Source organism: Eretmochelys imbricata, chromosome 23 (assembly GCF_965152235.1).
Source record: "Eretmochelys imbricata isolate rEreImb1 chromosome 23, rEreImb1.hap1, whole genome shotgun sequence".
Lineage (NCBI taxonomy): Eukaryota > Metazoa > Chordata > Testudines > Cheloniidae > Eretmochelys > Eretmochelys imbricata.
The window spans coordinates 13,073,396-13,099,220 of NC_135594.1; the positions used below are offsets into that span (position 1 = coordinate 13,073,396).

At 62.7% G+C, this 25,825-nt stretch overlaps 3 protein-coding genes across 3 annotated transcripts; 2 read left to right on the forward strand and 1 right to left on the reverse strand.

Moving 5' to 3' along the window:
- Positions 1–485: 485 nt before the first annotated feature.
- RCVRN (recoverin) lies at positions 486–6,883 on the forward strand. The gene is given in 4 exon segments (XM_077840498.1): positions 486–866; positions 6,204–6,263; positions 6,265–6,316; positions 6,798–6,883. Coding segments are annotated over 4 exon segments (579 nt in total).
- A 2,040-nt stretch (positions 6,884–8,923) lies between these two features.
- RPL28 (ribosomal protein L28) lies at positions 8,924–11,452 on the reverse strand. Its single transcript, XM_077840502.1, has 5 exons — positions 11,373–11,452; positions 11,130–11,214; positions 10,193–10,316; positions 9,680–9,798; positions 8,924–9,048 (listed from the first exon to the last, which is right to left on the reverse strand). Exons 2-5 carry the CDS (start codon positions 11,208–11,210, stop codon positions 8,959–8,961), a joined length of 414 nt encoding a protein of 137 aa, XP_077696628.1. The 5' UTR covers positions 11,211–11,214; positions 11,373–11,452; the 3' UTR covers positions 8,924–8,958.
- Positions 11,453–19,102: 7,650 nt separating this feature from the next.
- On the forward strand, positions 19,103–23,145 carry LOC144279035 (germ cell-specific gene 1-like protein). Its single transcript, XM_077840466.1, has 5 exons — positions 19,103–19,412; positions 19,829–19,876; positions 20,276–20,428; positions 21,543–21,654; positions 22,721–23,145. The coding sequence occupies exons 1-5, from the start codon at positions 19,103–19,105 to the stop codon at positions 23,046–23,048; spliced, it is 951 nt and encodes a 316-aa protein (XP_077696592.1). The 3' UTR covers positions 23,049–23,145.
- The last annotated feature ends 2,680 nt before the right edge of the window (positions 23,146–25,825 follow it).

The window sequence follows — 25,825 nt, forward strand, 5'->3', positions numbered from 1 at the left end:
GCCGGGGGGTGATAACAGCTGTGGGAGGAGGCGAAGCCTGTGTGCAGGTAAGCGCACAAGGACAGCGGCCGACAACACGCCAAGTGGCTCAGAGCTGCCAATCTCCCTTTAATAGCGCTAAAGAGCGTCTCATCCCCTGGCCGAAATGTGATCAGCGCTCCTGAAATAGCTGCGTGTGTGTGTCCGGGGGGTGTGTCAGAGCCCCCCGCCCCTGCTGATCCTCCCCCCTTCCCCGGGAGTCTATATAAGCAGGGGAGCACGAGGGCTTGGGAGAGAGGAGACGGAGCAAAGGAATCCACCTGCAAGTGCCGGGGATCCGAGCGGAGGATCAGTGCGGAGGATCGGGGTGCTGGGCTGGGGCTCGGAGCGGAGGATCGGGGCGGAGGATCGGCCCGCTAGCTGGAGGATTGGGGCGCTAGGCCGGGGCTCAGGGGCACTAGGGACGGGGATCAGGGCGGAGGCTCAGGGCGGAGGCTCGGGGCGCCATGGGGAACAGTAAAAGCGGGGCTCTGTCCAAGGAGATCCTGGAGGACCTGAAGCTCAACACCAAGTACTCGGAGGACGAGCTGTGCAAGTGGTACGAGAGCTTCCAGAAGCAGTGCCCGGACGGGCGCATCAGCCAGGCCGAGTTCGAGAAGATCTACGGCAACTTCTTCCCCAAGTCGGACCCCCAGGTCTACGCGCGCCACGTCTTCCGCAGCTTCGACACCAACGGTGACGGGACGCTGGACTTCCGGGAGTACATCATAGCCCTGCACCTCACCTCCTCTGGCAAGACCAACCTCAAGCTGGAGTGGGCCTTCTCCCTCTTCGACGTCGACCGCAACGGCGAGATCAGCAAGAGCGAGGTGCTGGAGATCATCACGGTGAGTCCGGGGCAAGGAGGGCGTGCTACGAGCTTCCCCGCAGCAGTGCCCTGAGGGGGTGCTGCGAGCGTCTCCACAGCAGTGTCCTGAGGAGGTGCTGCAAGCTTCTCTACAGCAGTGTCCTGAAGGTGTGCTGCAAGTTTCCCCATGGCAGTGTCCTGAGGGGGTGCTGTGAGCTTCCCCACAGCAGTGTCCTGAGGGGCTGTTGTGAGCTTCCCTGCAGCAGTGCCCTGAGGAGGGGCAGATGCGCAGGCTTGCCGCGCCACCCTGAGAAGATTCTTGGTGCCCACCGAGCCAGAAAGGTTTTCCCCAGCTCTGACCGCGATTTCCCCCTCCTCGCAAATGAAACCGATTCCTGCTCGTTCTGCCTGCCGGGATGACCGGCTCCCTCAGACAGCGTCACAGCCTGTCCCCCACTGAACCCATCGACCGCCCGTGTCTGATGTGCCTGTGAACGGAGGCCAGACAGACACAGCGTCACAACAGGCCCATCTACCCTGGTATCCTCTCCTGCCTCTCCCAGGGCCCATCCAGCCCGCTGTCATCCCCCCACTCCCGAGAGGCCCCCCCCGAAACACGCCCGCAGCCAGCCTGTTTGGCAGAGCTGGGAGGGGCCCAAGGGCTGCCTGACCTCCGGGCAGGTGGCAGGATGACGCCAGGCAGCATGACAGTGGATTAGCCCCGATCAAGGTTTGCGTAGTTCGTAAATGGCATTAGCCACCCCTGATGGGATTCCCCCCCGCCCCCACGCAAAATCCTGTTTCGCTAATTTCCCTGGGCTGAGCCTCTTGGTTGCCAGGCGCCCGCCCGAATGGAGGCTGAAAGCGGCTTGGCCGAAAGCAGCGCCCCCCCCCCACTGTTAATTTTATCAGGGTGGCCTCACCGGCCCCTTGCAAAGCTGCTGCTCCGGGGTCACGGAGGGTATCGGGGGTGCTCGCCTCCCCCATGGCAGAATGTAACAGACCATAAGCTGGATTTGCCACCCCAAAGAGGAGGAGGAGAAGGAGAAGGAGGAGGAAGGCGAGGGGGGGGGCAAGGGGAGGGGCAGTGGCTTTGCAATGAGAGAGGTCGCTCTAAAAACAAGATGGGCAACTCCCAGAGGTGGCCAAATACTCGGTGACGGTGGCGTTCACGGCGTGCCGAGGGGCACGAGGGTGGAAGAGGCTGAGTAAATGATTCATTCCTCTCTGGGGAGAGAACCCAGGAGTCCTGGCTTCCAGCGCCCCTGCTCTAACCACTAGACCCCACTCCCCTCCCAGAGCCGGGGATAGAGCCTGTATTGCAATCTATGGGTTGCCTGCCTCCTAGTGGCCAAAACTTCCCTTTCCTGCTGATTGCCCCCCAGCTGTGCTCGGGGCTAGTGTCTTGCATCTGAAGTCTATCTGTGTGGCACCTCCGGTTTGATCTCTCTTGGGACTGGATCAGGGCGGGATGGGCAGCTGTTACCTTGGCCTGATGGCTACGGAGGGCCTGGGGAACTACCCGTTACTGGATTTCAGAGAGGCTAAAAGATGGCTAAGATTTTTTATTTATTTTTAATAAAAGGATGTTTCTGGGGAGGTGACGAGACCCGGATGTGTTTAAACGGACTCGGTAGGAATCTGTCCCCGCTCCTGAGGAACTAGGAAGCAACCCTGGAGCTGAGCCCCTGAAAATTTGTCGCCATTCCCCCCGAACCCAAGTTTTTCCCCCTGTGGGTTTTCGATTTCGCCGTTTCCGGAGGGGTTTCGCTCAGCCGCTTTTGGGGTGGGGATGGGGGTGAGTGTCAAAGGTCACCTTCAAAATCGAAAGACGACTTCCATGTGAAAAAATCTCTTTCGGTCTTTTTTCTGCCCCCCTCTCCGGGAATCTTTCCGGGCTCTGAAAAAATCCATTTTTTGATGGGGAGAAAACAGCAGACAAAACGTGGCCCATCACAACCTCTGAGTCCTTCATAGTGGGGGGGGCCTGGGTTTAAATCAAGGCGATTTAAATCACCCACTCTAACACCTCCATATCAATCACTGACTTTAATCCACTTTTCCATTTATTCGTCAGGCAGAACCATTCAAACACAGTGATTTACAACTCCCGGGTGCCTTTACCCTCGATTTTGTGCATCTTTTTGCTTCCTAGCAGGGTCCGCTGTACATTTATTTAAGCAACTAGGTAGCTTAATATCGTCAAGTTCTTATTCATTGTACTTTTTTAGTAGGGGAGAAACCGGTGACTCACATCTTGCTGGGTTCCTACTGTCGTGCCATATTTATAAAGCTTGCCTCAAAAGTTACATGTTTCCCCCTGGATTCTTGCTTTGTCTAGAAAAACAGCCTTTAATGTAGCGTTTTTGATACAGGCTCCTGGATTCCGCATATTTGTAGGGTTTAAGAGATGCTAATAAGTTCAGGCCTTAGCGGGGTTTGTATTAAATTCAGATTTCCTTCAGAACAGATTTAGTTTTTAAAAGGAAAATGTAATCATTTAAATAGCAGAATTTTAAAAAAAAATCTGGTTTAAATTTTAAAAAAATCAATTAAAAAAGGGTTTTTTTTTTCCAAATAAAGACCAAAAAATCATTGGGTTTTATCCACCTTGATTCTGCTCCTGTGAAGACCAGCGGCCCACCAGCAAAGTCTCGGGTAGTCAGAACAAAAGCTGGTGTCCAAACCTCTGCCCCTCCCGTCTGATCCCAAATTACCCGGTTACTGATCAGCAAACGCTTCTCCTAGCACGTATGCACCCTCACCCCGCCCTCTCACCAGCCGGGCTCTCTGATCCCTTGTAAATCGGGATTAGCCCTTAGGTGCAATGGGCATGAACCTAGAGTGGGATCAGGGGGTAAGGTAAAGAGTCACCTGCTTGTTAATAGCAGGGGGAGGGGAAAATATGTTGGTGGCCGGTGGAACTACTTGCCACTTGATTTTGCTGAGAAGGTGAAAGGGAGGCAAGACATTGGGGGCCTTGGGAGTGGAAGTTCTTGGCTAGAGGGCAGCTGTTTCTGAGGACCAGGCTAGAGGCCAGGGGAGGATCGCTGGTGGGAGGATGAGTCTCACCAGGCATGGGTGCGGATGCAGGACGGGGGACCTTGAAAATGGATCAAAAACCTCCTCTGGGAAACAGCTGCCTCCACAGAGCAGATGAGGGGACTTGGCTGATTGGAATGCAGGGGTCTTTGGGACTCATGGCAGGCAGTGAAGAGAATGTGTCTGCGTCCACCCATCCACCCACCCACCCCTCCACCTATCCCTCCATCCACCCACCAACCCCTACACCTATCCCTCTGTCCATCCACCCGCCAACCCATCCATCTCTACACCTATCCCTCCACCCACCCACAGACCTCTCCACCCACCCCTACATCTATCCCTCCACCTATCTCTCCATCCACCCCTCCACCGACTCCTCCATCCACTCACCAACCCCCACATCCACCCCTACACCTATCCCTCTGTCCATCCACCGCCAACCCATCCATCTCTACACCTATCCCTCCACCGACTCCTCCATCCACTCACCAACCCCCACATCCACCCCTACACCTATCCCTCTGTCCATCCACCGCCAACCCATCCATCTCTACACCTATCCCTCCACCCACCCACAGACCTCTCCACCCACCCCTACATCTATCCCTCCACCTATCTCTCCATCCACCCCTCCACCGACTCCTCCATCCACTCACCAACCCCCACATCCACCCCTACACCTATCCCTCTGTCCATCCACCGCCAACCCATCCATCTCTACACCTATCCCTCCACCGACTCCTCCATCCACTCACCAACCCCCACATCCACCCCTACACCTATCCCTCTGTCCATCCACCGCCAACCCATCCATCTCTACACCTATCCCTCCACCCACCCACAGACCTCTCCACCCACCCCTACATCTATCCCTCCACCTATCTCTCCATCCACCCCTCCACCGACTCCTCCATCCACTCACCAACCCCCACATCCACCCCTACACCTATCCCTCTGTCCATCCACCGCCAACCCATCCATCTCTACACCTATCCCTCCACCGACTCCTCCATCCACTCACCAACCCCCACATCCACCCCTACACCTATCCCTCTGTCCATCCACCGCCAACCCATCCATCTCTACACCTATCCCTCCACCCACCCACAGACCTCTCCACCCACCCCTACATCTATCCCTCCACCTATCTCTCCATCCACTCACCAACCCCCACATCCACCCCTACACCTATCCCTCTGTCCATCCACCCGCCAACCCATCCATCTCTACACCTATCCCTCCATCCATCCACCCATACACCTATTCATCTGTCCATCCACCCACCAACCCATCCACCCACTCCTCCACCTATCACTCCATCCACCCACCTGTACAGCTATCCCTCCATCCACCCACCGACCCCCCCCATCCACCCCTACACCTATCCCTCCCTCCCTCCATCCACCACCACTCCATCCACTCACCAACCCCCCCTACACCTATCCCTGTCCATCCACCCACCAACCCATCCATCTCTACACCTATCCCTCCACCCACCCACCTTACCCTCCCAGTAGGTTAACCCCATTCTTTCCCTGGCAGACAGTTCCTGTCCCCCCCCGCTGTCCCTTTCCCAAGCATGGCGTTTCCCAGAGGCTGGGTTAAGCTTCCCTCTGGTCAATCCCTGGGACCCTTTAATCATTTTTAATATTCCCCAAGGCTCGGATTCTATTCAGCTCCTGGCTCAGATTAATCTCCCGAGCCCAGACTGGGGGAAAATCTTAATAATGCCTCCTCCCCCACAATCAGCTGGGACTGGAAACGAGAGCTTTAGAGCATCATATGGACACAGCTGAGACAGGGGTCACACAGGGTATGGAGGGGGGACCTTAATAGCCATGGGGGTGGGAGCCAGGACTCCTGGGTTCTATCCCCAGCTCTGGTAGAGGAGGTGGGTCTAACAATTAGAGGAGGGGGGGTTGGGAGTCAGGACGCCTGGGTTCTATACTTGCTCTAGGAGGGCAGTGCAGTCTAGTGGTTAGAGCTGGGGGACGGGCACTAGGAGCCAGGCCCACATGATTTACTGTTCTCTGCCCCATTGTATTTATTTGGAGAGGGAGGCAGAGCTGAACCCCCCCCCCCCCTCAAGTTGGAGTGTAGCAATAAAACACCAGCTTCATACACCCACCAGGTTGGGAAAATTTAGTGAGATGCAGCCAGCTCGGGGGGAGGGGGCTGGGTATATGGGGCCGCTCACCCAGATCAGAGATGCAGTCAGCAGTGGGGTGGGGCACGGAGGCTAGGTATACGGGGCCCCTTCCCCGGCATGGAGATGCAGCCAGCTCTGGGGTGGGGCACGGCTAGATGTCAAACGTTGTGTGTCTGCCCACAGGCAATATTTAAGATGATTCCCCTTGAAGAGCAGAAAATGCTCGCTGAGGATGAAAACACCCCCCCAGAAACGAGCCAACAAGCTCTGGGACTTTTTCAAAAAGGGGGAAAACGGTAAGGGATCTGCCAGACCCCCCTTCTCCGCTCTCCATCCTCCCAGCCCACAGCCCAGCCCCACCTTGGCCGGCTCCGAGCTGCACTGCTCAGATGGTCCAATGCCCCATATTGATATTACATGGTGCCACACATGCACCCCCCCCCCCACGGCACCTCAGGGCAAATCTTGAAGCCCTTTTAACCTATGATGAAACCCAGCCCTAGAGGGGACAGGCCCCGGGCCCCATTCCCTGCCTTCCCGAGCCAGCCAGTCCCTGCCCTGGGGCCAGATAGAAGCCGTCACCCCCTAGAGGGGAAAGGCCCCGGGCCCCATTCCCTGCCCCCCCTGAGCCAGCCAGTCCCTGCCCTGGGGGCTGGATAGGAGCTGGCACCCCCCTAGAGGGGAAGGATTGCAGTTCATTAACCCCTCCTCTCCACTCTCCTTCCATTCCCTCCCCCCTGCCCTTCTGTTTTCTTCTCTTACCCCCCACCCCCGCAGACAAAATCGCCGAGGGGGAGTTCATCTCCGGGGTGATGCAGAACGAAGCCATCATGAAGCTGATCCAATACGAACCCAAGAAATAGGAAGGCCAAGGTCCCAGGCCGGGAGGGGAACGGCAAACAGGAGGGAGAGTGCGGGCTGAGCGGGGCGGAGTGAGAGAGGACGAGTGAATGAGAAAATGATGGAACAGACAAATGAAACATGCGTGCGAGGCGCCCGACCCCTTTCCCTGGGTAGCTGGATCCTTTCCCCTCCTCCGCCAGCAGCCCGCTCTGGGCACTTCCAAACAGGCTGTCATTGGGGGCCAAGGGAGGGGGGACCCCCACCGAGACCCCCGGGGTGGAAAGGAGCAGGGGAAAAGTGGAGGAGGTGAAAGAGCGGATGATGGGAAAGGAAGGATAGGAGGAAGGAGAGAAAGAAAAATGGAGCAATGAAGGAGGAAGGAAAGTGGGGGATGTAACAGGGAGGAAGGGGGGAATGAGAAAGAACAGAGAATAAAAAGGCAGAGCAGCAGTGAACAGAGGGCAGAGAATGGGAAATGAGAGGAGAGAAATAGCTGATGGAAGAGAAGGATCACGTAAAGAAGGTGCTGCCTAGACACAGAGTCACCAAGATTGGGGCCCCCGTCACGCCGGGCGCTGCCCAGACACAGAGTCACTGAGATCGGGGCCCCGTCACGCCGGGCGCTGCCCAGACAGAGTCACTGAGATTGGGGCCCCGTCGCGCCGGGCGCTGCCCAGACACAGCATGAGAGCCAAGGGTTGAACCCAGACATCCTGTCTCCTCGACTAACACTCCAGCCACAGCTCCGCAGCAAAAAACCCTCGTCAACTGGCACAAACCAATGCCCTCCGTCTAGGGCCCTGAAAAGCGCTCTGCCCTCCTCCATTTGCTCCTTCTCTCTCCCCGCACCCTTGGTCTGATTCATGCCCTCTCCCCGTGGGCCTCTAATGCAGCTCTGTGGGGCAGATCATTCACCCCCCTCCCTCCTGCTGAAGCCTGTTTGGAAAACACCCCCCCATCCCAGATTCATGTTGTGTTCTGCAGTTTGTGCTTCTGTCTCGTTTCTTCCCCACCCCAGAGCCAGCGAGATTCCCCGCCCAGCGCTGGGGGGGGTGGAAGGAAGGGAGACAAAGGGCATTTGTCTTACATTGCTGTACTGGTGTCTGGTTTTCAATAAAGAGCGTTGTGTGTAAACCATTCGCCTGGCCTCTGGGGGGAGGGAGCGGGCCGGGGAGGATCCGAACCAGCCACCTGCAGGGCCTTGGGCACCACTAGCCCCTGCTACAGTTGGAAGGCAGCAGCCACCCGGCCTGGCCACTGGGGGCGATACCGAGCGCCCTGCCAGAAGGGCGGGCCCTGAGCAGTGAAGTACCAAGTGCCGCCACTAGAGGGGGCAGGGGGAGCGGACAAACTAGGAGCCATTCGTCCCTGACCCCCACCTCCTGTAACCACTAGACCCGTCCCCACTCTCCTCCCAGAACCGGGGAGAGAACCCAGGAGTCCTAACTCCCAGCCCCCCCTGCTCTAACCCGTGGCATACGTGGCCCCACTGGCCGGTCCCTGCTGCCCTGACAGGCATGACAGGGATAATCCATTTGTTCCCGGTCTGCTGGCGAGACAGGGGTTATGTAATAGGGGTCCCCCCCATCCCCACACTGCTTCCAATCCCGTTAGCGGGGATGAGCTCTGAGCCTGGCGCCGAAAGCACAGTGTAAACATGGCCTTAAGCAGCTTGGCCTAATCAGCCAGGGCTGGGCACCCAGGGGACAGATGGCAGCATCCAAGCCGGCCAAACCCCCCCCCAGCCAGGGGAATGCCACCCCCAGCTCTGCCGGTGCCCCTTACTCTTGACCTGCAGCCCCCCACCCTGGTGAGAGCCCCTTACAAAAGGGCAGCTTGTCTTCCTCTCCCACCCGTGGGTTCTCTCCCTTTTTAAGGTCACACGCTGACAGAACCATATCCCCATCTCTCTACCTCAGTTTCCCCACCTACTAGACACTATGTCTGAAGAACACTGGACCACCGCCATTGGGCACCCCCTCCACAGATGTTGCGCATCCCCAGGGACCCACCCCCTTTCCTGTTCTCCCCCCCCCACAGAGGTTGTGCCACGCTGCAGGCAGGTTTGAACCCTTTATTGGGACATGCTAGCCATTCACGCTGTCTTGGTAGCCCGGGTTCTCTTCTTCTTCACCACCACCGGCTTCTGGCTCCGCAGGATGGCGCTGGTGCGACGCAGAGCGGCCTGGGGGGGGAACGCGTGAGACTGACGCACAGTGGAGCGGGCCCTGGCACAGCACGGGGGGGGGCCCTACTGCAGCGACTGGGACTGGCTTCCCCACCCCGCTGCCCCTGCAACAGGGGTAGACAGAGTGGGGCTGCAGCCCACTTCTAGATATCGCCCCTGAAGCTAAAGGGGGTGAAGGCACTGATCAGGCATGGCGAGTGGAGCAACTATCACCCCCCCATCACTGCTCAACCACGTGGTGGAATGGGGGTGCTCAGATTAGGGGTGGCAAGACGATCGCCAATCAATCCCCCCATTCTAGCATGATCACCCCCCCCACGCCACAGGACGGGGGGGAGGTCTCCAACGAGGCATGGTGAGCCGAGCGCAGATCGCAGCGACCCGCACAGCCACCTGGGTTAAATCCAGCTCATCCTGTCTTTAAAACGGAGGCGCACCCCCCCCCAGATACAACCCCCTCGAGGAGCCAGCTGTGTCCCTTTCCGCCCCTCGTGACAGGCACTCTGGCCAATGGGGCCATGCTCCTCCCCCCCATGGGTTCATGAACACAGGACGGCCCCCTCTGGGGAAGCAGGGGACCAGACCCACGGCAGGGGAGGCTCGGCTGCCCCCCGAGCCCAGCGCTCACCATGCGCAGATCCTTGCGGTAGTTGTTCTTGCGGATGATGTGGCGCAGGCTGCTGAGCGTAGCCCGGGCGTTCTTGTTAATGGTCGTCTTCTCATAGGACGTGGCTGGCTTGCGCTGGCCTGGGGGAAGGGGCCACGGGTCAGAGCCAGGGTACAGAACAGGGGCCAGGAAAGGCCACGGAGAGGGGTCACAGGAAAGGAGCTGGTCTCCCCGTCTACGGGGCAGGGGACCGGCTGGCTCAGCGGGGCAGGGAATGGAACCTTTCCCGTCTAGGGGGCCCCAGCTCCGAACCAGCCCCAGGGCAGGGGGACTGGAGGGCTCACGGGGGTGGGGAATGGAGTATGGGGCCCTTCCCATCTAGGGGGCCCAAGCAGTGAACTGGGCAGGTGGGTCTCAATCCAGATCTGCCCGCCCCAGAAGAAACCATTATTTCACATCCCCGTGTGTCGGGAGTCTGGCTCCCGGAATCCTTCGCTGGGGGGGAAGGAAACCAGCCCGTCTGCATCTCCCCACCTGCCCGCTTCTTCAGCACCACCACGATCCCCTTCCCGTCTGCCGCGGGCTCCACGCCCACTGTCTTGCGATGGATCAGCCCGTTGTAGCGGAAGGAGTTTCTGGCCTTCAGGTTGTTCGGCTCCTTTGGAGAGAACCACCCGGTTAGCGGGGCCCGGGCCCGGCTCCCGCCCCGCGGCGCCCCGGGCAGAGCCTTGTCCTGGGTCCGGGCAGCGCCCCGGGGCCCCGATCCCGGCCACTCTGTGTCTGGGGGTGCGTGTGCGGGGTTAGGAGCCCGGACGCCCGGGTCCCCGCGGGGGCGGGGAGGGGGAGCCCGGACGCCCGGGTCCCCGCGGGGCGGGGAGGGGGGAGGGGGAGCCCGGACGCCCGGGTCCCCGCGGGGCGGGGAGGGGGGAGGGGGAGCCCGGACGCCCGGGTCCCCGCGGGGCGGGGAGGGGGGAGGGGGGAGCCCGGACGCCCGGGTCCCCGCGGGGCGGGGAGGGGGGAGGGGGAGCCCGGACGCCCGGGTCCCCGCGGGGCGGGGGAGGGTGGTCCCCGCGGGGCGGGGAGGGGGGAGGGGGAGCCCGGACGCCCGGGTCCCCGCGGCGGCGGGAGGGGGGAGGGGGAGCCCGGACGCCCGGGTCCCCGCGGGGCGGGGAGGGGGGCGGGGGAGCCCGGACGCCCGGGTCCCCGCGGGGCGGGGCGGGGGGGGGGCGGGGGAGCCCGGACGCCTGGGTCCCCGCGGGGCGGGGCGGGGGGGGGGGCGGGGGAGCCCGGACGCCTGGGTCCCCGCGGGGCGGGGCGGGGGGGGGGCGGGGGAGCCCGGACGCCTGGGTCCCCGCGGGGCGGGGCGGGGGGGGGGCGGGGGAGCCCGGACGCCTGGGTCCCCGCGGGGCGGGGCGGGGGGGGGGCGGGGGAGCCCGGACGCCTGGGTCCCCGCGGGGCGGGGGGGACTCACGGTGCTGTAGGTTTGCTTGTTCCGCTTGAGCAGGAAGCTGGAGCTGTTGCGAACGATCATCCACTGCAGATGGGCCGACATCGCCCTGCGGGGACAGGGGCGTTAGCGGCGCGCGGGGGTCGCGACCTGGGGGGCGCGGGGGGATCCGGGGCGCGGGGCTGCGAGGCCGGGGGGGGGGGCGGGGTCCCGGGGGGGGTTTCGGGGGGTCCCACGTGGGGCCGGGCCCGGAGCTCCGGTCCATACCTGCTCTCGCGGCCGCTGCCGGAAACGGAAAGGGAGGAGCCTGGCGGCCGGGGCAGGAACGTCACATCCGGTGCGCGCGCCCCGCTCGGGAATCTCCAGCACGGCCCCTCGGGCGCGTTCGGCTCCGCTCGGGAATCTCCGGCACGACCCCTCGGGAGCGTTCGGCTCCGCTCGGGAATCTCCGGCACCGCCCCTCGGGGCTTCGGCTCCGCTCGGTAATCTCCGGAACGACCCCTCGGGCGCGTTCGGCTCCGCTCGGGAATCTCCGGCACGGCCCCTCGGGCGCCTTCGACTCCGCTCGGGAATCTCCGGCCCCGCCCCTCGGGGCTTCGGCTCCGCTCGGTAATCTCCGGCACGGCCCCTCGGGCGCGTTCGGCTCCGCTCGGGAATCTCCGGCACGGCCCCTCGGGCGCGTTCGGCTCCGCTCGGGAATCTCCGGCACCGCCTCTCGGGGCGTTCGGCTCCGCTCGGGCTCGTTCGGCTCCGCTCGGCTCTTTCCGTCACTAGCCCCCCTTTCCCCACCCCCCATCAAAGCGGAGTGCGTGTAAATCTTTCCTCGCCCCGGACGCGGGCCGCCCCAGGGCTCCCCATAGCGGCCCCTGCAGCCCAGGGACCATGCACCTGCCCCTCTCCCGGCAACGTCCCCCCAACTGGGGGGTGGTGGTGAGATTTTGACTCCCAATCTATCTCTCTATTAGGTGTATTACGGTAGCCCTGGGAGCTAGGCGCTGTTCATTGTTCATTCAGTGTATTATGGGAGCGCTCAGTCATGGCCCACTAGTGCACGGTGCTGTACATGACGGTAGCACCATGTGACATTTTTCCATTTCCCTGTGACTTTTTTCTTGTGGCTCATTAGCCGTCACTGAGGGGTTGCGGGTCGGGAGTGAGGGGCACCAGCAGGGCTCGGGTGGGGGGGAAGGGTTGGGCTAGCAGGGGCTGCAGGTCAGGAGTGAGGGGCACCGGCAGAGCTGTGGGGGGCCCAGGGCCAGGCTAGCAGGGGGCTGCAGGTCGGGAGTGAGGAGCACCCTTCACTGAGCGGGGTTCTGCGGGCTGGTAATTAACAAGCCCCGGGGGGGCGCATTGATCGGGGCTGGCGCGCAGGCCGGGGATCGATGGGACGCGGGGCTGGCTCCGGTGCTCAGTTGGGACGGGGCCGTGGGCGGGCGGGATGGGGCTGTGGGGGGCCCTGGTGCTGCTGGCCCTGCTGGGGGGCGGGGGGTGCCCCTTCGAGCTGCAGGAGGCCATCCGGGAGCTGCAGAGCGAGAACGCCCAGCTGCAGGGCCGGGTGCAGAACCTGAGCCAGGCCCTGGGCGAGCTGCGTCTGCTCGTCTGGAACCGCTCGCGGGGTGAGCCGGGGATGGGGATGGGGATGGGGCGGGACCCAGGGAGCAACACCACCCCCCCCGCCACCGGGTGCAGAGCCCCTCTCCTGTGACCCTGCCAGAAGCAGAGGCCCCACCCCCCCAGAGTTCAGAGCCCCCCTCCTGGGTTCAAAGCCCCCATCCTGTGACACTCCCCTGAGAGCATAGCACCGCCCTAGGTTCAGAGCTCCCCTGGGTTTAGACCCTCCCTCCTGGGACCCCCTGGCATCAGAGCCCCCCGCCTGGGACCCCCTAATAGCACAGCCAACCCCCCTCCCGGGGTACAGACCGCCCCCAATGCAGATCCCCCACAGGCCCGTCCCCTCCGAGAACAGAGCATCTGCACCATTGAGAGTAGCCCCCTCTGAGACCAGAAACCCCCTTTTCTGAAACAAGACCCCCAAAACCAGTGACCCAACCCCGGAACCCAGAGACCCCCCTTTGAGATCAGTGACCCCCCCCACCCACATCCCCTTCCTCCCAAGATTGGGACCCCCTTAGACCAGAGACACCCCCCTTCACTCCTTCTGTCCCTCTCCACCCCCCACACCCCAGCTCACACTCCGCCCAACTGGACACCAGCTCAGGGGACCCCAAACCTGGAGTGGGGTAGGGGGGCTCCAGCCCTCGACTTCTCTGCTTGGGGGGGGGCCTGTCCATGCCTGAGAGGGACCTGTTTGAGAACTAGTCTGAGGCCCCCAAAACTCATCACACATAAGTAGGCCTTAGGCCATGACTGACCTGGGCTGGGTTGGGAGACCAACTGGACCCTTGGCTCTAGGAGTGTGTGTGGGGGTGTCTAGTGGGTTAGAGTGGGGGTGGAGCTGGGAGCCAGGACACCTGGGTTCTTGCCCCAGCTCTGGGAGGGGAGTAGGGTCTAGTGGTTAGAGCAGGGGGTGGGGGCTGGGAGCCAGGACTCCTGGGTTCCATCCCTGGCTCGGGGGTGGGGGTGGGGGGCATGTTTAGAGCTCCTCTGATTCCCCTCTGTCCTGCCCCCCAGATTCAGGAGCCGCGCCCGAGCACCTACTCCATGACCACCTGCCCTGCCGGCCGGACCTGCCCCACGGCCGCGGCGTCGGCCCCCACCTCCACGCCCCCTGCCTGGGGCTGCTGGCGGCTGGCCTGACCCTGGGGGCGCTGGCCCTGCACGGCCCCCTCCCGCTGCTGGCGGGGGACTGAGACACCGCCCGCCCCCGGCTGCAGAGCCCCCCCGCCGCGTGCGTGAGGGGGACGGACTGACCCCCGCCTTGTTAGAAGGCTGAGGAGCAAAGAACAATGAGGGGAGGGGCTGGAATTGGGGCATATTTGGGGTGGGAAATCCCCCCTCCCCTCCCCTCCCTCAAGCAACCCTACAAAAATAAAGAGCCTGAGGCAACATGGATGAGGCTGGGCTCATGTTTTGTGGTGCCAGGTTCCCCGCTGCCCCCCCCTCCCCCCACATCCTCCTCCCCTGCAGCCTCCTCTCTGCCCTGACTGGAACAATGTCTGCCCCCCCTCCGGGGACACATCCACCCCGCAGCCCCTGTTTTCCTCAGCCCCATACCCAGCCCTAGATCTGTCCCCGCAGGCCCCACAGCTGCCCCCCACCTGCAACTCGCTCCATTCCCCCCCGCCCCCGAGCAGGACCTGGCTGCAGTGCTGGGAGAGAGAAGAAAACAGCTGGTGGGGGGGTGGGGGATAGTGGTTAGAGTGGGGGGGGGGCTGGGAGCCAGGACTCCTGGGTTCTCTCCCTGGCTCTGGGAGGCGAGGGGGGGTCTAGTGGTTAGAGCAGGGGGGCTGGGAGCCAGGACTCCTGGGTTCTATCCTGGCTCTGGGAGGGGAGTGGGGCTGCCCCACCCCCAGACTTTAGTGCCTCAGTCGTAAACCCTTCCCAACCCCAAAGGCCCCAGTTGACCTTCCAGCTCCCCTCGCCCAGTTCCATGGGAGCCCGATCCCCCTGGGGGAGCCGGGTTAGAGACGCGGGGGGTCCCCATGAATGGGGCAGCCTTAGCCTGGCTCAGGCCAACCTGCCCCCTGAGCTGCGTGGGGGTCGGCTGATTCCTGGGGGGTAGGAGGTGGACAGAGTTCGGCTCGGATCTGCCGCATCCGGGGCTGGGGGCAGTTCTGGGGGGGGTCAGGTAGGGGAGAAAGCGGGTGCTGGAGGTTCGCTTTGGACTCAGCAGCTTTTGGGGTGGGGGCAGGTTCAGCTCTCGGCCCCCATGGGCCAGGGGTGGAAGGAAAATAAGTCAGGGGGCAACACCTGGGAGTGAGGGGCACGGGCAGGGCTGGGGGGAGCCCAGGGCTGGGCTAGCAGGGGGCTGTGGGTCGGGAGTGAGGGGCACCGGCAGAGCTGTATTAGGACCCCCACTGGCCGGGGAGGAGGAGTCCAGCCCCTCCTCCCCTCCCCTTCAGTTGATTAGCAGCCGCTGTTAATTGTGTCATTAAGCAGCAGGGGCTGAGGCAGCTGTTGGTGACGTGGGGCTGCAGCTAATGTGGGTCACTCAATGGGCTTTTTCCATCCCGCCCCCCATTGCAGGCCCAGAACCCCCGGGGGCGCCCGGTGCTGAGCAGGGAATGGCAAGGAGCAAATTTGTAACTGCAACACATGGTACCACTGTGGGCCTGATCCTGGGAGCCTCCCAGAGCCGGGGAGAGAACCCAGGAGTCCTGGCTCCCAGCCCCCTCCACCCACTAGCCCCCACTCCCCTCCCAAAGCTGGGGAGAGAACCCAGCTCCCAGGTCCCCCCCTGCTCTAACCACTAGCCCACACTCCCCTCCCAGAGTGGGACTAGAACCCAGGAGTCCGGGCTCCCAGCCCCCCCACTTCCTGTCCCACTGCGTGGCCTCTCTCCTCTAATTACTTCCCTGTGTTTAAATCTCCGCTGGCCCCACGGGCTCTAGGGGAAATGCTCCGGCTCTGTGACATGTTGATCTTAATGAAAGGAACATGCCAGGCAGGGCTTTGCAGCTGGCCCTAATCCCCTGGGATTTCAGGCCTCAGCTCGTCCCGCGCTAACTCTGCCCTCCACGGCCCACCCTGGGTGGGAGCCGGCGCCCCGTCGAGGGGGAAGGCCCCGTGCCCCATTCCCTGCCCCTCCTGAGCCAGCCCATCTGCCTCTTTGTAACCCAGCTGGTTCCCCATATACCCCCGTATTCCTGCACTCCATGTCCCCTCCCCTGTCCTTGGGACACGGCGGTGGGGGGCTGTGTCTGGACCTCTCCCTCCACTGACCTCTGCTCCCCCCTTTGCAAGGGCCTGGATCCTGCTCCCCAGTGCAGAGGAGCCGGTCGGTCCCTCTCCATGCGTCGGGGGAGCCATGGGGCCCGATACGGACCCGAGCCAGGCTGGCAGGCAGCAACCCAGATACACCCCACCCCGCCCCGCCAGCAGGGGGCAGCGGGGAGCGTGCGCACGGATACACACACACAGATCCTGTATCAGGGATCATTTCTGTAATGTGTATCTGTCCATCGCTCCGCGTATCCCTCTTCTCTGTCTGTCTCCTGAGCATCGTCAATCGCTTTCTTCCATCCACTCACCTACCCCCCCGCTGAGACACCCCCTCTATCTATCTATCTATCTCCATTCACCCCCCTATCTATCTATCTATCTATCCCCACACACCCCACTATCTATCTATCCCCACACACCCCACTATCTATTTATCCCCATTCACCCCCCTATCTATCTATCTATCTATCTATCTATCACCACACACCCTATCTATCTATCTATCCCCACACACCCCACTATCTATCTATCCCCACACACCCCACTATCTATTTATCCCCATTCACTCCCCTATCTATCTATCTATCTATCTATCTATCTCCATTCACCCCCCTATCTATCTATCTATCTATCCCCACACACCCCACTATCTATCTATCCCCACACACCCCACTATCTATTTATCCCCATTCACCCCCCTATCTATCTATCTATCTATCTCCATTCACCCCTTCTATCTATCTATCTATCCCCACACACCCCACTATCTATCTATCCCCACACACCCCACTATCTATTTATCCCCATTCACTCCCCTATCTATCTATCTATCTATCTATCTATCTATCTCCATTCACCCCATCTATCTATCTATCTATCTATCTATCCCCACACACCCCACTATCTATCTATCCCCACACACCCCACTATCTATTTATCCCCATTCACTCCCCTATCTATCTATCTATCTATCTATCTATCTATCTATCTATCTATCTATCTCCATTCACCCCATCTATCTATCTATCTATCTATCTATCTATCTATCTATCTATCTATCTCCATTCACCCCATCTATCTATCTATCTATCTATCTATCTATCTATCTATCTATCTATCTATCTCCATTCACCCCATCTATCTATCTATCTATCTATCTATCTATCTATCTATCTATCTATCCCCACACACCCCACTATCTATCTATCCCCATTCACCCCCCATCTATCTATCTATTTATTTATCTATCTCCGCACACCCCCTCTATCTATCTATCTATCCTCATTCACCCCATCTATCTATCTATCCCTCCACCCCTACACTTCTCTCCCTCTCTCTACCCCCCGTTGAGACACCCCTTCTATCTATCTATCTATCTATCTATCTATCTATCTCCACACACCCCGTCTATCTATCTATCCCCATTCACCCCCTCTATCTATCTATCTATCCCTCCACCTCTACACTTCTCTCCCTCTCTCTTACCCCCCCCCCCCCGCTGACCCCTCCAGCTGTGCGGGGCTGAGGGGATCAAGCTGAGTATCAGCCCCCCCCGCCCCCGGCCCCATTGATTAGATGCTAATCCACAGCCCTCAGCACCAGGGTGCCTTTGCGCTAATGAAGAGCTTTTCAATCAGCGCGCAGCTTCCTCCCCAACCCGCCCCGCGGCTCGGGCCCGGGGGAAGCGATTCCCCCAGCCCGGCAGGCACAGGGGCCGTTCGGGGGGCTCACGGGACACAAGGGGCAGGAGACCCCGGATTTCATGAAGCCAGCCAGACTCAAGGCTGTGTCCTGTGAGTCTGGATCCCAGCGGAGGCGGGTCCGGTTTGAGACTGTTCCAATCCACGGAGCAATTCATCGCGGAGCCGCTTTTCCTTTGCATCCCCCAAGCTCAATAGCCAACATCACCTGGTCGAAGAGCCGCATCGGTTTTATTCAGCGACGCAAAATCCACCCCCTGCCGCCTCCCCAGCCCCGATCCCTGGGTCGAACAGCTGAGGTAAGCCGGATCTCAGAAACTGCTGGAGTTTTATTCCTTTGAAGGGAAAGGCCCAGCGCAAAGTGTCTTCAAAACAGCCCCTTTTGAGTCGCACTCCCTGATACACTCCCCAGATTGAGGACTCAGTCTGGGTTTTTTTTCGTTTGTCTGAACGGATTAAAACTTTGGGGACCAAACGAAGAACCGTCGTGAGCCCAAAACTTTGCGTCCCAAAATTCACCCGGTTCAAGACCGCATTAGAGCCAAAGACTCCAACCCGGCGTCTGGCTCCCTGATCTCAGCAACGGACAGTCACTGCATTTCAGACTCTCCTTGCAATTTTCTTCTTTGGGCTCCACCCAAGTAACTCAGCACCCATCTAAAGCTCTCACTGGCCCGGGTCTTCGCCGCTGATCCTGGCCCTGTGGCGGCGAATCGATCCAGTCAATCTCAGATTTTTTGGAGGTGGCCCAAACGCGGCTTCGTTTGCCGCCCTGATCTCTGCAACCGCTTGAGGATTCTGGAGTTTGTTCTTTTGAGCCAGCGCCGGTCTGAAGACGGTGTGACGCCCGGTCGGGGGGCGGGCAGGATCGAACCGGCCACCGCTGGAGCTAAATGCACGAGCCTCGGCTGCAGGAGCTAAAAGCCAACTGCTTGTATAGGAGACGCGTTAATCTCAGTGCCACTGGACGGGACACAGCACCACACCCAGGAGGTGTGCGGGTCACAAGGGCCCCAAGGTGCCTCCAACCCCGAACGGAGCAGCCGAGATCTTTTGCCCAGGAAAGCAGCGGGTTGCGGGGGGGAGGGAAGGGGGGAGCAGGAAGCTACATAATTCTCCGCAGCTTTGCAGGGAAGACAGAGACCCAGCACTGGATTAGCGCGGAGAAAAGATTTTGATTCCTGCCTCCAAGACGGGCTGGAAGCTAAGAGTGGATTAAACGATCAATCCGCAGAGCGTGGAGTGTCGTCCTGGCCCGTCCAATTCGGGGAGGGAGGGAGGGAGGGAAGGGGCCATATGGGAGCCGAAATCGCCGTCTGGAGTCCAAGAAACTTTCTCTCCCGGAGAGACTGAAGCCTTGGCAGCGAGTGGGAGGAAAAGGTGGGGGCGTGGGGGGAGACAGACATTAGGAAGGGAGCTGCCGGCCTGTGGCGACGGAGGCCGGGGCCCGGGACGATGATCAAGCTGAGCCGGAAGACGCGCTCGCTGCTGGCTCTGGCCTTGAACTCGCTGGCCCTCTGCTTGGCCGTGTCGGCCTTCGCCACCAGCTACTGGTGCGAGGGGACGCACAAGGTGGTCAAGCCGCCCTGCCTGTCGGCCATCAGGGAGGGCAACTGTGTGCCCGTCGGGGCCAATGAGACGGAGGCCGGGAACGCCACCCTGGACCCCAACGTGGTGCAGTACATCTGGGAGACGGGCGAGGACAAGTACGCCTTCCGCTACTTCCACACCGGCTTCTGGCTCTCCTGCGAGGAGCACCACGGAGGTAGGGACAGCCCCCGTGTCCCGCCCCAAAGTTGGTCGCATCTCGGTGCCAGGCGAGGGGTTCCCTTATACCCAACCCCTGCACCCCACCCCAGAGGGGCCGCATCAGCACTGGACAAGGGATCCCTGTGTACCCAGCCCCTGGGCCCCACCCCAGAAGTGGTTGCATCTTAGTAATGGGCGAGGGGTCCCTGTATATACAGCCCCTGGGCCCCACCCTAGAGGGGCCGCATCAGCACTGGGCAAGGGATCCCCGTATACCCAGCCCCTGCACCCCACCCCAGAGGTGGCCATGTCTCAGCCCACGGCCAAGGTAAACCCAATAAACATTTTTGGGGGAGGGTTGGACTGTGCCCCCTCCGTCCCGCTGACCTCACGCTCTGTCCTTTTCTCTCTCCCTCATCCTCCCGCCCCTAGACGAGATCTGTCGCAGTTTCATAGAGCTGCCCCCTGAGTCGGAGAAAGGTGAGCAGCCGGACAGATGGACAAAGCTGGGGCGGGACTTTCCCCCAGCTCAGCAGCTCCCCCATGGGCACCCCCAGGATGGGGGCTCCAGCTGGCAGACACCCCCCACCAACACCCCCCCCCCACCGACACGCAGACCCAGCAGCCCCCCCCAACGACACGCACACCCAGCGGTCCCCCGACACACCCACCCAGCAGTCCCCCCCAACACACCCACCCAGCGGTCCCCCCCAACACACCCACCCAGCGGCCCCCCAACACACCCACCCAGCGGTCCCCCCCGACACGCACACCCAGCGGCCCCCCTCCCCGACTGGGCAGAGTGGGGCTGGGAGGCGGGCGGGGGGGCAGGCCGGGGGCGGGATGGGGGGGCCGTGCTGACCATGGGGTGCCCCCCAGGGGTGCTGTGGCTGTCGGTGGCGTCGGAGTTCCTGTACATCGCCCTGCTCAGCGTCGGCTTCGTGCTCATGGGCCTGGACGCCACCTGCTACGCGGACTTCATCGCCGGGCTCAAGATTAACGCCTTCGCCGCGGTGATCACCGTGCTGTCGGGTACCGGCCCCCCTCTGCTCCCCCAGGCCTGTCTGCCCCCCGCCTGCCCCTCGTCCCCCTCTGCCCCCTGCCTGCCCCCCAACGCCTTCGCCGCGGTGATCACCGTGCTGTCGGGTACTGGCCCCCCTCTGCCGCCCCAGGCCTGTCTGCCCCCTGCCTGCCCCGATCCCCCTCTGCCCCCGCCTGCCCCTCGTCCCCCTCTGCCCCCTGCCTGTCCCCCAACGCCTTCGCCGCGGTGATCACCGTGCTGTCGGGTACCGGCCCCCCTCTGCCCCCCCAGGCCTGTCTGCCCCCCGCCTGCCCCTCGTCCCCCTCTGCCCCCTGCCTGCCCCCCAACGCCTTCGCCGCGGTGATCACCGTGCTGTCGGGTGCCGGCCCCCCTCTGCCCCTCCAGGCCTGTCTGCCCCCCGCCTGCCCCTGATCCCCCTCTGCCCCCGCCTGCCCCTGATCCCCCTCTGCCCCCACCTGCCCCCCAACGCCTTCGCTGCGGTGATCACCGTGCTGTCGGGTACTGGCCCCCCTCTGCTGCCCCAGGCCTGTCTGCCCCCCGCCTGCCCCCCAACGCCTTCGCCGCGGTGATCACCGTGCTGTCGGGTGCCGGCCCCCCTCTGCCCCTCCAGGCCTGTCTGCCCCCCGCCTGCCCCCGGTCCCCCTCTGCCCCCGCCTGCCCCCCAACGCCTTCGCCGCGGTGATCACCGTGCTGTCGGGTGCCAGCCCCCCTCTGCCCCTCCAGGCCTGTCTGCCCCCCGCCTGCCCCCGGTCCCCCTCTGCCCCCTGCCTGCCCCCCAACGCCTTTGCTGCGGTGATCACTGTTCACTGTTGGGTACTGGCCCCTAGCCTTCTGGCCCCCCGGCCCCCTGCCTGCCCCCCACCTGCCCTCCCAGCCCCCCAACGCCTTAGCCGTGGTGATCACCATGCTGTCGGGTACCGAGCTCCCCCTTCAGCTCCCGCAGCCTCCCGCCCTCTACGTTCATCACTGTGCTGCCGGGTGCCACCCCACCCAAACCCCCATGGCCCCCCAACATCACCCCCATTAACCCCATCAGTGCCACTGCCCTCCCTGATCCCCCCAACCCCCCGTGCTGCCCCTGCTCACTGGGCTCTCTGTCCCCAGGCCTCCTGGGCATGGTGGCCCATATGATGTACATGACGGTCTTCCAGGTGGCCGTCAACCTGGGGCCCAAGGACTGGAGGCCCCAGACCTGGTTCTACGGCTGGTCCTTCGGGTGAGTGACCCCGGGGACATGGCGCCTTTCCCCTCTAGGGGGCACCGGCTCCCATCCAGCCCCCAAGTGCCCTGCTGCTCCCCCTGTTCTGGGGACGCACAATGGAGTCCTTCCTGGCCCTTTGGAAGAGCCCCGGAGATGCTGGACTGGCGTGTGCATGGCTGGGGAGGGGCGGGCCTGGGGGATGGACGGGCTGAGGGACAGAGGGATGTGGAGCGGCTGGGCATAAGGGTGGGTGGGACATACATGGGTGGATGAGAGGGTGACTAGCTGGCTGGCTGGGGAAGGGAATGGCGGAACAGCTGCTGGGTGGGAAGATCGCTGAGCGGTGGATGGTGGGTGGGTGTGGGTGGGCGAGTAGATAGCTGAGTGGTGGATGGATGGATGGATGGATAGGGGAGTAGATAGCTGGGTGGGTGAGTGGATAGACGGGTGGGTGGGCGGGTGGGTAGGTCAGTGCGTGGACAGATGGATGGGTGGGTAGGTAGCTGGCTGGGTGGACAGATGGGTGGGTGGGTGGATGGATGGATGGGTGGATAGGTAGGTCAGTGGGTGGATGGTTGGGTGGGTAGGTAGGTCAGTGGGTGGATAGATGGATGGGTGGGTAGGTAGCTGGCTGGGTGAACGGATAGGCGTGTGGGTGAATACGTAGGTAGGTCAGTGGGTGGATGGATGGATGGGTGGATAGGTAGGTCAGTGGGTGGATGGTTGGGTGGGTAGGTAGGTCAGTGGGTGGATAGATGGATGGGTGGGTAGGTAGCTGGCTGGGTGAACGGATAGGTGTGTGGGTGGGTGGGTAGGTAGGTCAGTGGGTGGATGGGTGGGTGGGTGGGTAGGTAGGTCGGTGGGTGGGTGGGTGGGTAGGTAGCTGGGTGGGTTGGTGGATGGACGGACAGATGGAAGTTATGTGGAGAGGGCAGCGGGTACCTGGGTGTAGGGAAGAGGCTGGGGGTGGGTGGGAAGAGGTGGGGAGCACAGGGCTGGGTATTTGGGGAGAGTGGGGGGCTGTGGCTGGGGCTTACCGCTCCCTGGCCCGATCCCCCCTTCTTCCCCCGCCCACCCGCAGCATGGCCTGGCTCTCGTTCACGCTCTGCATGTCGGCCTCGGTGCTGACCCTCAACACCTACACCAAGACCCTGCTGGAGTTCCAATACCGACGCCGGACCCGCGAGCAGCAGAGCCAGCGGGGGCCGCGCTCGCCCGGCCTGGCGCCCGACCTCGAGCGCTTCCTGTGGGACAAGTACGTCTTCAGCGTCAGCGGCTCGCTGGGCTTCTCCCCTGGCCGCGCCCGCCCCGCCGCTGGGGGGTGCAAGGGCCGTGGCGGGGGCTACGCCGGCCTGGCCGGGGAGCGCTGCGGGGATGCCGGCGACCCAGACGATGGCGAGCCCTGCTAGGGGGTCGGGGGGGGGGGGGGAATCGACTGTCCCTGGCCCCCCTTATCTCCACAGTCCTACTCTCCCCCCACAATCAAACCTCCCTTCCCAGATCCCTTCCCCCATTCATGCCCCTTTCCCTTCCCCCTCCCCAATCCATGTCCCTTTCCCCTCCCCCCCGCCACAATTCCCTCCCCAATGGGGATGCGGGGCAGTGCAGGCTGGGGCAGCCCCAGGGTCCCTCTGAGGCCAGAGCCCCCTAGTGGGGACGCAGGGCAGTGCAGGCTGGGGCAGCCCCAGGGTCCCTCTGAGGCCAGAGCCCCCTTGTGGGGACGCTGGGCAGTGCAGGCTGGGGCAGCCCCAGGGTCCCTCTGAGGCCAGAGCCCCCTTGTGGGGACGCTGGGCAGTGCAGGCTGGGGCAGCCCCAGGGTCCCTCTGAGGCCAGAGCCCCCTTGTGGGGACACGGGGCAGTGCAGGCTGGGGCAGCCCCAGGGTCCCTCTGAGGCCAGAGCCCCCTAGTGGGGACGCAGGGCAGTGCAGGCTGGGGCAGCCCCAGGGTCCCTCTGAGGCCAGAGCCCCCTTGTGGGGACGCTGGGCAGTGCAGGCTGGGGCAGCCCCAGAGTCCCTCTGAGGCCAGAGCCCCCTAGTGGGGATGCAGGGCAGTGCAGGCTGGGGCAGCCCCAGGGTCCCTCTGAGGCCAGAGCCCCCTTGTGGGGACGCTGGGCAGTGCAGGCTGGGGCAGCCCCAGGGTCCCTCTGAGGCCAGAGCCCCCTTGTGGGGACGCTGGGCAGTGCAGGCTGGGGCAGCCCCAGGGTCCCTCTGAGGCCAGAGCCCCCTAGTGGGGCCGCCGGGCAGTGCAGGCTGGGGCAGCCCCAGGGTCCCTCTGAGGCCAGAGCCCCCTAGTGGGGACGCTGGGCAGTGCAGGCTGGGGCAGCCCCAGGGTCCCTCTGAGGCCAGAGCCCCCTAGTGGGGACGCTGGGCAGTGCAGGCTGGGGCAGCCCCAGGGTCCCTCTGGGCCCAGCAGCCTCAGTCCAGAACCGGGAGCGATCCCGGCCCCAGCCGCGGGCCCCAGAGCAGGAACCGAGCGGGAGCGACTCAGCCCGGTGGCAGCAGCGAGGGGCTCGCACAGGTGGCGGGGATGTAACAGCCAGAAGCTGGAGCTGGGGAGCGAGGCACCTGCAGGCCGCCCAGGGGCCATCACTGTGGGGGGCAGGTGGCTGGGTGTGTGACCGCTCCCAGGGCAGCAAGGGGGAGAAATGTCACCCTGAGTCCCGCTGGAAATTCCTCTGGGGTCCCCGTGACATCGAGTGGCCATGTGGGGAGCAGGGTGCCAATGCCCCTCGCTCCCGACCCGCAGCCCCCTGCTAGCCCAGCCCTGGTGCCTCTCAAGCCCCAAACACCCCCCCCTCCCCAGCTCTCCTGATGCGTGTGGCAGGGGTGTGTAATTGCTGTTTGGTTCTCATACGGCAGCTCCCATCTGGGGAGATCAGAGGTCGTACCACTCCGAGTGATTAAAGAAATTGAGAATTAAGTGGCGCCAGCCTGGTTCTTCTGGCGAGAGCGGAGGGGGGGGAGCGGGCACCGTGCCAGCCTGGCGGCGGGAGCTACGCGGCGGTTCTCAAAGGCGGCCACCAGGGCCTTTTCCAGCAGCCTGGCAGCCTCCTGGGGGCAAAGCATCGGCCCCTCACCCCCTGTAGCTCCTGGATGCATCGTCCTGCACAACCTCTGGAGACAGGTGGGGCCAAACGTTGCAGGAGCAAAGGGAGTTCTCACCCCACCTTGGTGCTGGGGGGCTCGGGCTTCAGTTCTGGGGTGGTTGAGTGGCAGGCTCCAGCCGTGGGGCACTGACCCACAGCTCTGGGCTCCGGCCACAAGCACTAGGCCCCGGGTCCCACCTTGCTCTCTGGCCCCTGGCTGCGTAGCGGTGGGACTCACCCCCCCCATTGCCCCAGGCCTCTGTTGCCTCCCCCAACCCCCATCGTCCCCACTGTCCCCCCTCCAACCACCCCCATCCACAGCTTAATTTGTCCTGGGGCTTGCTGAAAAATTAATATTAACAAAGATACAAATATCACTTTTCACAGCATTATTTTTACTATTGAGTCTGCAAAAAAACCAAAAAAAAAAAACCCCCCCCACCCCACCAAAACAACCCTCCTCCCCCACCCTACATAAACAAAGGACAAGGATTTGGACGGGTACATGTGCATATTTATTTGTTTTCCCTAAAGTTCAGTATTTTAGGGGAAAGGGTCAGTGCGACCCCCAGCAAGAGAACCCAGGAGTCCTGGCTCCCATCCCCCGCTGCTCGAACTACCGGCCCCCACTCCCCTCCCAGAGCCAGAGAGAGAACCCAGGAGTCCTGGCTCCCATCCCCCACTGCTCGACCCACCGGCCCCCACTCCCCTCCCAGAGCCAGCGAGAGAACCCAGGAGTCCTGGCTCCCATCCCCCACTGCTCGAACCACCGGCCCCCACTCCCCTCCCAGAGCCAGCGAGAGAACCCAGGAGTCCTGGCTCCCATCCCCCACTGCTCGAACCACCGGCCCCCACTCCCCTCCCAGAGCCAGCGAGAGAACCCAGGAGTCCTGGCTCCCATCCCCCGCTGCTCGAACCACCGGCCCCCACTCCCCTCCCAGAGCCCGCGAGAGAACCCAGGAGTCCGAGCGCGGGGGCCAGAGGGGGCAGCTCAGGGAGGAGGAGCGAGGGGTGGGGCAAGCGGAAACCGCTTCCTCTTTCAAAAGTCCCGTCGGCCAATGGGAGCGGCCGGGGCTCCCTGCCCCGATTTGGGATGGAACC